This window comes from Trachemys scripta, chromosome 14 (assembly GCF_013100865.1).
Source record: "Trachemys scripta elegans isolate TJP31775 chromosome 14, CAS_Tse_1.0, whole genome shotgun sequence".
Taxonomy (NCBI): domain Eukaryota; kingdom Metazoa; phylum Chordata; order Testudines; family Emydidae; genus Trachemys; species Trachemys scripta.
Genome location: NC_048311.1, coordinates 31,642,510 through 31,653,036, shown reverse-complemented (window position 1 = coordinate 31,653,036; position 10,527 = coordinate 31,642,510). Strand labels below are relative to the sequence as shown.

General features: G+C 63.7%; 1 protein-coding gene across 1 annotated transcript in view; it reads left to right on the top strand.

Annotated features, from left to right (window-relative positions):
• The window catches only part of SDK2 (sidekick cell adhesion molecule 2), a gene marked incomplete in the record, with an annotated part of 161,505 nt that overhangs the window by 136,831 nt on the left and 14,147 nt on the right, over positions 1-10,527 (top strand). Inside the window, 7 exon segments of the mRNA XM_034789869.1 lie at positions 1,885-2,071; positions 3,601-3,738; positions 5,276-5,437; positions 5,738-5,863; positions 6,628-6,792; positions 7,545-7,685; positions 9,913-10,051. Of these exon segments, the coding sequence (XP_034645760.1) occupies positions 1,885-2,071; positions 3,601-3,738; positions 5,276-5,437; positions 5,738-5,863; positions 6,628-6,792; positions 7,545-7,685; positions 9,913-10,051 (1,058 nt within the window).

The following is a 10,527-nucleotide window of genomic DNA, read 5'->3' as shown; positions in this document are numbered from 1 at the left end:
CCCACCCCCCCCCCCCCCCCCCCCCCCCCAAGGAATCGTCACAGCTGAGCGCAGTTCCCAGTGTGCTCAGCAGGTGGCGCGGTGTCACTTCCAATCCTGCACCGGCCCTTTTCTCCCGCCCCTCTCAGGGGTCTGGGTGCTCCCTGCAGCAAGGCATAGCTGGGATTCGGGGGCTGGGGGGACACCTGGCATGTCCGCACGGGCCGGACTTCTTTGCCCCGCAGCCCGGTGGGGTGGGAGCTTGCAGCTTGGCCGGCCACCCCATTGCATCCCCCGTCAGGCCAGGGTTGGCCTGCTCCTGAGCGTGGTGTGGTGGGGGTGCACCGCTGCGGGATACTGGGTCAGCGGGCGGGGGCAGAACGGGTGCATGCCCAGGCCATGGGGTGTGCTGCGGAGCCCCGGTTCTGGGCAGCGGCTTTGCAGCTCTCAGGGAAGCGGGGCCGGGGCAGGATGGCTGGGACCGTACAGCCTCTCCCTGGATATTTGGGCACCGCTCAAGGGTGACCTCAGCCCGCGTTTGAGTCTCTGGGCTCAGCCAAGGGATCTGGGTCACATTTTCCATCCAGTGTTGCCTGGAGCCAGCACGTCCTGCTCCCCCCGTTCCTCTGGACGCAGGAAAGCCCCTTCTCCGACTCAGAGCCAGAGACGTGTGTGCGTCTTCTGTGCTCCCGGCCTCCCTTTGGATCCCAGAGGGGCTGCGGGGGGTGTCGTGGAGTGTGGGGGGACACAAGGCCCTGCACCCCCGGCTTCCTGCGATTCACCATGACTCTCAGCCAGCCAGTAAAGCAGAAGGTTTATTTAGACGACAGGAACACAGTCCAAGATAGGTCTTGCAGGCACAGACAACAGGATCCCCCTCAGTTAGGTCCATCTTGGGGTCCCAGGGCATCCCAGCCCCCTTGGGAGGTCAGAGCCCTGTCTGCCTCTCCAGGCAGCTCCAGAAACTCTCCCTTCAGCCACCCCTCCCACAGCCTTTGTTCAGTTTCCCGGGCAAAGGTGTCACCTGGCCTCTAACCCCTTCCTGGGTCTCACGTTATATGCTCCCGTGTCTTCCCTCAAGGCCAGTCTCCCATCCCCCCATGCAGACCGTCCTAGCCAACCTCCCCTGCCTTCCCAGCCAACACTCCCCATCAGCATTCAAGACCACATTAAGAACAGTCCCAGTTCGTCACAGGGGGTTTCTGGAATGGAGATGCCTCTGGACCCTGGGATTGTCCAGACCCAGACACTGCAGGCCTTTATTGTCGAGGGGCTGACAATGGGACTTAATGAAACCGGTGCAAGTCCCATGTGGACACACTCGCTTCGCTTTGTGGTGTTTGCCTGAAACTGATCAGGAGGCGTTTAAGTTAAACCCAGAAAAGCCGCTTTTGACCTGCAGCCGATATCCCCTCACGGAGGTTTTGAGAAATTGGTTGAACTCCCCTGCCCCTTCCCTGTGCCAAGCGGGTGCGTTTCCTGTTTGGACAGCGCCAAGAGAGGGCACCGGCCTGGCTACACCGCTGTAGGAGCTTTCCTCTTTCTGGAGCGTGTCTGAACGTGTCCCACTGAAAGATGGGGCAGGGGTCTTTCTTGGGGGTCAGGGGACCTTAACTATAAACGGCCCTACGTCTCCTCCACCGCAGAGCAGTCACCGCCCCGGTCGCTCCACCAAGGGGCCACAGCGGGTCCGTTTCCCGGTGCGCTCTGCAGAAGGAGAAGCCAGGCAGGCTGGATCTGGGGGAAGTTGAGCCTGCGCGTGGGGAGCCAGGAGCCCCAGCCCGGGGTGGTCAGCGCCAGGAGCAGGCTGTGAAGGGGAGCGCCTGGGCCTAGCAGCTATGTCGGGCCCCTGCCAGCACTGGGCCTGGCCTTACCCCGGCTCCCGTCTTCCCCGTCCCCCCGCAGATCTATTTCTGGGAGGCCCAGCGCCAGAATGGCACAGAGCGGGTGAAGACGCTCTTCCTGCCCGAGAACGGGGCCAAGCTGAAGAACCTCACGGGATACACCTCGTACCTGATCACCGTCTCGGCCTTCAACGCCGCCGGGGACGGGCCCCGCAGCGCCCCCGTCAGGGGCAGGACGCAGCAGGCAGGTGGGCTCCATCCTCCTCTCACTCATGGGGCCGCGAAGCAGGAGGGATCGCACAGCGACCCACGTGCGCCATCCTGACCTGCAGCCCACCCTGCCCCGCCTTATCCCAGCCCTGGGCTCCCTCTGCCCAGCTCTGCCAAGCCCTGTGTGCTGCCACCACATCCCTCTGTGTTCTGGGCCTGTCCTGAGCAGAGGCTGGCCAGGAGTTGGGCTCCTGCTTGGTGCTTCTAGGTTGAGACCTGACAGACTCGTCCCACTTTTGGCCCCAGGCTGGGATGGAAGCCAGGTGGGGGTGGGGCTCTGCAGTTAGCAATGCTGCGGGGATGCCTGGCTGCTGAAGTCCCTGGCGCCCTCCCTTCCCATCCGAGAAATAAACCAGCCCGTGCGTCCAAGAGCTCCAGGTATGGAGCCTTCTCAACACAGCACCAGGGAGGAGGCTGAAAATAATCACCCCAGTTCTTTGTGTTGGATCTGCCCAGGTAGCTCCGGGGCTCCCCGCTGGGGCAGGCGCCCCCTCTCGGCCTTTGTGGGGGGCCTCAGGGACCAAGTCCCAGAGACGCTCTGCCGGGCGGGCTTCGAGCACGCTGCAACAATGCCTCGTTCTCCTTGACTGTTCCCGGGCAAAAGGGGAACGGGGGCATTAACCCCTTTGTCCCCTCACCCGCCCACGAGGTGTCGCGTCAAGATAGGAAGTAGCATTTCCCCAAAATAACCCAGACGTGCGAGGTGTCTTGGCAGGGAGCTTGTCGTCAGGGAAACCAGAGGCGCAAGGTGCGCTGGTGTCAGGAGGAGACACAGCCCAGATGCGCCGGGGGTGCGTAGCTCTGTAGACTGAGGAGGCACAGAGGGGCCCGGCAGGGCCCATCAGTTGTTTCCGATAGGGTCTGGAGCGCTTGTGTCTCTTGCTCTTTTCTGGAGTTGCGGTGGGAAGAGGGGGGCCCGGAAGAGTCCAGCCTCGCAAGGGGGGTGTTACTGGGGACTTGGCACTGGCGGGATGAGTTTGGAGTTCTCAGCTAACTCGCTGTACCCTGGGCAGACACCTCCTGAGCGCCCCCTCATGGCCCAAGGTCGCTCCAGCATGCCCTGCCCCTTGAGGGCCCTTTAAGAACTCACTTGGTCCAAAAGTCCCTCAAGTGACCCCCTCCCAGGGTCTGTTTACTGAGTCCTCCAGCGCATGCTGGCCCCAGTCCAGCGTGTCTCTCCTGGTAACGCAAACTTGGATAAAGTCTTTCAAACACAGAACACAAACTCGCACAGTCCCCTCCCCCAACTCCGAGGGACTGCCTTTCTGCTTCCCACACCTGCTCGGGGGGGAAGGGGGGAATTTGGGCAGGTCACAGACACACTCCCATTAATGCTGACGGCGTGTGACTGAATCCATCCCTTTCCCACGGCCTCGCTCGCCAACCGCCCCACCCAGCAAACCCAAGGACGAGCTGGCCGAGGAGCGAGGGGGGCCAGCGGGAGCCACGCCCCTCTCCTCACTCGCCCGGGGGAAGTCTGCAAAGCCCCTCTGCTTTCTCCTCGCAGCCCCCAGCGCCCCCAGCACCATCCGGTTCAGCGAGCTGACCACCACCTCGGTGAACGTCTCCTGGGAGCCGCCTCTGCTGCCCAACGGCGTCCTGGAAGGGTACAGGCTGGTCTATGAGCCCTGCACGCCTGTGGACGGTAAGGGCCCTGGGCTAAACAGGCAGGAGTGGGGTGGAGGTGGGGCAGGGCCATTCGCTGCGGAGGGGAAAGCTGGGGAGGTGTGATGAGGGGTCGGGGGCCTCCACTTCCTGGGGGGCTGGGAAACAGAGCTGGCAAAGGAGCCCGGGAGGCAGGAAAATCTGTTTCTAGGGAAGGATTAAATTTACCCCAGGCCAGGTGGATGTGCTGAGCAGCATGGGCTAGAATCTCTTTGTGGCCCCCTGCCACACGTCACAAGGGTTTGGGGACCAGCCCAGTGTCCCGGCCCAACTCCCGCTTGTGCCGTTCCCTTCTGCTGCCCTTCACTTTACAACCGTTCCCGGGTTCCTCCCCAGAGGTGGCTGCAGGGCACCTGGGTTTGTCCCGTAGGTCACCGTGCAAAGGGCTTGGAGATACACGAGGACGCACGGTCCTGAGCGCACCCGAAGCGTCACTGCGGGAGCAGAGGGGCCACGTTCTCTCCCGCCATTTTGATGGTGAAAATGGTTTTTTTCAACAAAATGGAAATTCTGGCCAAAGTCCCTTTGTTGGTGAAAAGTTTCAGGGATTCAGAAAAAAAAACAAACCAAAATAAAACTGAGCAAAGAGCATCTTCAGTGGAATCCTCACGGGATCAAAACATCCCGGTGCAGCCAGCTCTCATGATCCTGCATCACGTCTTCAGAGGGGGCCTAGCGCCTCCCTCCTCCATCTCTCTGCAGCCCTGCAGTGCCCCATGTAGCCCGGCCCTGCGCTGCCACCACACCACCTCCCGTACCCGAGCTGTTACGGTCCAGAGCGACAGACAAAAGAGGGGGAGCGTTGGCTCCCCCCTCCTCCCCGAGCGGCCGATGAGACATGCAGAGCGGGCAGGAGAGAGCCTGAGAATGCAGCAAAGAGCGCGGTGGGGTGGCCGGGGGGACAATGGCTGCTCAGTGTTCCCTGCTGCCACCTGGGCTTCTGAGAGTCGGGTTCAGAGGAAGTGCTGTGAAGCGAGAGCTGGGGAGGAGGGCCCCAGTGACCCCAGGGAGCAAGGGCTGGGGGGCTTCTCCTTTGAACCCGCGCCATGCAGGATATCCTTTGATCCTGCAAACCCTGCTTGCCGCCCACAGCACAGAGGGGCCTGGGGTTCTGCCAAGCAAAGGGCATGCTTCAGGGCATGTGCTGATCCCGCAGGGTCAGGAAGGCTCTCCCTGCTCGTGCTGTGCCAGCTAGCGGGGGGCATTCTGTGCTTCCTGCAAAGCCAGGTACTGGAGGCAGGATAGGGGACTAGCTGGGCCAGGTAGGTGTGTGTTAACGGAGCCATCCTGTGCTATAGTGCAAGAGACCTGGGATCCAGTCCCCAGAGCAGAGACGCCAGCCCGGCTACTCCGGATTTGTGCTGCAGGGAGTCGCTCCTCCACACAGGCCTGTGGGTTGGTTTGTCCACACTCAGCATCAGGCTTGCAGTTCTCTTCCCCAATGCCAGGTCCTGGCACTGTGCGGGAGGGTGGGCGCCAGGTTTTCTGCATGCCATGTCCGTGCCCTCTGCCCCCAGGCGTGAGTAAGATCGTGACGGTGGACGTGAAGGGGAACAGCCCCCTGTGGATGAAGGTGAAGGACCTGGTGGAGGGCGTGACGTACCGGTTCCGGATCCGGGCCAAAACCTTCACCTACGGGCCCGAGATCGAGGCCAATATCACCACGGGGCCGGGGGAAGGTACGGCGCTGCCACACAGACTCACGCTGCCTCTTGGGGGTGGGGGGGCTTTGTGATGGGGGGAGGGCCGCCCAGGATTCCCACGAGCGGAGATCTCTGCAGCGGGAAGGACTTACCCGAAGGGCCCCATGGGCAAATGCAGTGGGAGGCTGGATGGGCAGTCAGGGTTGGAGCCATGGGGGGCTGAGGAGAGAGGCAGGCTGGGGGCTGGATAGAGGCCTGCCACACACACCCCAGCGATGTTAGAAGACGGTTGTGTTTTTTCTCCCTGTGATTGCGTCTTTTCCTCTGGTTTCCCAGGTGCCCCCGGACCACCGGGTGAGCCCTTCATCTCCCGGTACGGCTCAGCCATCACGATCCACTGGGCAAATGGGGATCCCGGCAAGGGGCCCATCACCCGATACGTCATCGAGGCCCGGCCCTCAGGTACCATATGCTCCCCCACCCCCCTGCATTGCTCCTCCCCTCCCCCCGCCATTGGCCTGTCAGGAACGCTGGGCCCAGCTCTGCCCCGCAGCTGCCATCCCTGCAGGGCAGGACATGGGCTGGTGGCCTAGCAAGGCACCTGGGCTGTCCCTGGGGCTCCAGGCAGGACCAGGCCCTACGGGCACCCCCAAGCACCTCCCCAGGGCCTGAGAGGTTGCTGCAGTGGGTGATGTGGACAGACGCCAGCCAGGGAGGCTGAGGTAACCCATGCTAACCCACGTGGGGCCTTTCTACAGTGCGGGACCGAATTGGGTTAAGCCAGGCAGGTTCTACTGGGTTCTACCTGGGTTCCCCAGCCCCTTCGCCTGGCAGAACCGCGGCCAGGGCAGCCCTGCTTTTGTAACCCCACCGGTGCCACGCACACCAGACACGCACACAGAGCGGCAGGTGGGGGAGTGGGGCAGCGCGCTGTGGGACGCCTCGGCACACAGAGCGCGGGGGGAAGGAGGGCCAGCCGTACAGAGCGTGGGAGGGAAGGAGGGCCAAGCGCCCAGAGCGCAGGGGGAAGGATTGCTCAGGGGACCCAGGCTGCCCCAAGGTGCTGACTCCAGACCCCCATGCTGTGTGTGCCATTCAGCCAGGACCTTTGCACCCATCGCTTGGGGCTGGGAACTTGCTGCCCTCTGCCCTCTCCATGCACCCACCCCCTGCTCTCTAGGCTTCTCCCTCCCCTAACCGAGCTGGGCGTCTCTCCTCTCTTCCAGACGAGGGGCTGTGGGACATCCTCATCAAGGACATCCCCAGGGAGGTGACCTCCTATACCTTCAGCATGGACATCCTGAAGCAGGGGGTCAGCTACGACTTCCGGGTCATTGCCGTCAATGACTATGGCTACGGGACGCCCAGTGCACCCTCCCCTTCTGTCTCAGGTGCTGGGGCTGGGGGGACGTGCCCCGGGCTGCTCTCCTGGCCTGTCCCACCTAATGTACCCCCCTCCCTGCAGCCCAGGCTGGGGGGCCAGGAGGGGAGGGGATCTGGCACTTGGGGAAACCAGCAGCAGAGGAGGTGGGGGGCAGCAGGTGCTGTCAGCGTGCTGGGGGTAGGGGCCTGGGCTGGAGAGTGGGGGGCTGAGTTAAAGGGCACTGGAGCAGCCCCTCCCGGGAAGGGGGTGATCTCTCCATGTGCACAGGCACCGGCTTTCTTGGAAACAAGAAAGCTCTGGGCAGCTCCGTTCCACTGCCTGAAAATGGGCGGATACGGCCAGGACACCTGGCAGTCACCGTACTGTGATTCCCCTTCCCTCCCCACAAACACTGCCGGTGCCCCTCACTCTCGACCCATCCCCCTGCCAGCCCAGCCCTGGGCTCCCCACACAGCTCTGCCAGGGCCCCTCAATCCCAACCCACAGCCCCCTGCTCACCCAGCCCTGGACTCTCCCCCTTGCTCTGCCAATGCCCCCCACTCCCAGCCCCCCGCTATCCCAGCCCCCCAGTTGAAGCAGGTCTGTTGTTTGCAAGTCTATTGGGGTTCCCTAGGAGCAGAGGAAGGGTCCCCGGGATGAGACAGGTCCCATCCCAACACACAAACAAGCTCCAAGCCCCGCCAGCGCCCAGGACAGGCCCCAGGGTGTGAGCCGGCAGGGTGGGTGGGTGATCCCCTGCTCTCCACGGCTGCCTTCCAGCCCAGAAAGCCAACCCCTTCTATGAGGAGTGGTGGTTCCTGGTGGTCATCGCCTTGGTCGGGCTCATCTTCATCCTCCTGCTGGTCTTCGTCCTCATCATCCGCGGCCAGAGCAAGAAGTATGCCAAGAAATCAGACTCAGGTGAGCGCTCCTGCAGGCAGGGCAGGAGCTGACGCCCAGTGGGGCTGCTCGGCCCGGCATAGGGGGATGTGGTGCCACGGAGGCCGCGGTGCGGGAGGAGCGGCCCCCAGACTCACCCGGCTGGGGACAAGGTGCTGGGAACCAGGGGGGCTGGCTCTGAGCTGCCCCGGTCTCAAAGACAGAGGTGCAGCGCTGGGAGCCCGGGAGCTGTGCCTGGGTACGGGAGACGAGGGCGTTTCGCCTTCCCTGTCTGCAGCTTGCACCCCCTGTAGCTGTGGAGCCAGAGGGCCTGGCCCGTGGCTGGGGTAGACCAGCGCCGCTCTGCTGGAGGTGTGCCTGGATACACTGGTGGAGGGCCAGGGATCTCCTTCAGCTTTTGCCCTAGATATTATGGTTCACATCACTGCTGGCCAGGCCTCTCCCTGCACCCCCTAACACTGGTGTTAGGGCAGAACGTGGCTCAGCCGGTGACTCCAAACCCAGGGAAGCCAGCGTCGGGGTGCGCACTGTGCTCCTGGGGTCCCTGGGCGTGGCGTGGTGCCTGCCCCGGCCACCAGCGCTGGGAGCTTCCCCGAAGGCTCCACCCAGCAGCCTGATCGGGGGAGCCTTTCCCTTCACTGCCCTGGCTCGCGGGTGAGACCCTGCCGCCTTCTGCCACTTCCCGCCAGCTGCTCTGCTGATGGGAGCGACACCAGAACCGTCCCCCCCGCACAACAGGCCCATCCCGCCCCTGTCCTGCCCGCAGACACGGGTTAGAAAAGCGCGTCACTGGCCGTGTTAATGTCGCTGGGAGCTCCAGATCAAACAACCGGCTTCTCTCATGGTGAGCTGCCAGCGGCAGGAAAGGTCACGGGATTAGTAAATGCAGCTCTGTTTTCTTAGCCAAATGAAGGGCTCAGATTGTGGGGCTAATGCCGCCTGCCCTGCTGAGTCAATACACTCGTGTAGCCAAGCAAGGGAGAGACGCCTGGCTCTGGGAGCCTGGACTCCTGGCTTCTAGTGCGGGCGAGTCACACCCAGAGCCTCCAGGGCTGGTGCCTGGGTTCGTGGGTCCCGGAATTAGAAGCCAAGAGGCCCGATTCGCCGCCCCTCTGCTGCTGGGTGATTGCTCCCACCTGGGCATCGGGGGCGTGAAATGCCGCCGCACCGTTCGCCCCACCGGTGCCAGTGTCCGACGGCAGCTGTGCCCCAGGAAACGCCCACACCGGCTGGAAGGCAGGGGGCAGTTGGGCCCCAAGGGACTGGAGCCGGGCAGCTTGTGCAGCTGTTTGCAGCAGAACCCTGTGCCCAAACCCAGCACTTGCCCTTCAGGGATCTCAAAGCACTTTATAGCCATTAACGGGTTAACCCCTGGGGGAGATCAGGAAGCATCAGTACCCCCGTTTTAGGGATGGGGAAACCGAGTCACGAGCAGAGTGGTGATTTGCCCAATGAGCTGCTGGCAGAGCTGGGACGCAGATCTCCTGCTGCCCCATCGCTGGGCACAGCATGCCGTCAGCCCGCTGTCTGCTTGAGGGCCTGGGCACTTCACAGATTGCATGCCGGGCGGGATTTTACCATGCCCACAGCGTGACGAGCAGGGCTGGCCAGACGCTGAGCTGAGACCAACGCCCAGCGGAGCACCAGCCATGCAGTCCGCTCCTCACGCCTTCAGCTGCCCAGACGGCTGGGCTGGCACGGGGAGCTCTGCGTAACCTGTGCCCCCTGGCCATGCTGGGGACCTGTGAAGAGCAGCACCCTGGCCTTGAGCCCCACGGAGCCGCCTCAGCCCTGGCGGGATGGCACCGCACTGGGATACGAGGGCTGGCTGAGAGGGGGTGAGCTCGTCCCCCGGAGCCCTCCCAGCCCAGTTTAAAGCTGGCGCAGACCAGACTGAGTGATGAGACGGGACGGGTGAAGGCTGGCCTACCCCTTCATTGCCACTGAGCGTGCTGGGCGTGGTGCCCGCTGGCTGAGCTGGGGGGTGTCCTATGCCCACGCATCTGGGGAGAGAGGGGGGTCATTGGCCTGGGGAACCCCTGGCTACAGTGCACCTGCCTGTTTCCCCTTTCTCCATCAACTCCCTCCAAATCCCATTGCTCGTCTCCAGGCCTGTCTCGGGGAACAGGCAGGTCCAGGAGGGTCGGCCCAGGAGTCCGAGCTGGTTCCGTAGCCGGGTGTGTGATGTGCGGGTTCCCCCCGGGGCGGGGCGCTGCCCCAGCTGACGGCTCCCCTCCCGCTCCGACAGGGAACAACTCCAAGGCGAACGCGCTGAGCCATGGGGAGATGGTGAGTCTGGACGAGGGCAGCTTCCCTGCCTTGGAGCTCAACAACCGGCGCCTCTCCGTCAAGAACTCCTTCTGCAGGAAGAACGGGATCTACACCAGGTACCGGCCGTGGGGCTCAGGGCTCTGTGTGCCCAGCCAGAGATCTGGGGCCAGGCCCCCGCCCCCACTGCACCCCACTGCCCGGGTTACTGGTGTGCTGGCACCTGCCGGACACTCACCGACACCAACTGCCCCCACAGGTGGTTCTGGGTGGGGATGTGGAGCCCGGAGCAACAAAGGGGTTGGACGTGGCTCCGGATCGGGCTCTCCGCCTAAAGCCATCGGCTCCAGTGGGGCTGGCGCTGCTCGCCCCCCACCCATGACTGTTGTAGGGAGGTCGGGGCTGGGATAGCAGGGGGCTGCGGGTCGGGATTGAGGGGCATCGGCAGAGCTGGAGTGGGGGGAGCCCAGGGCTGGGCTAGGAGGGGGCTGCGGGTCGGGATTGAGGGGCACTGGCAGAGCTGGGGGGAGGGGGGAGCCCAGGGCTGGGCTAGCAGGAGGCTGGGGGTCGGGATTGAGGGGCACTGGCAGAGCTG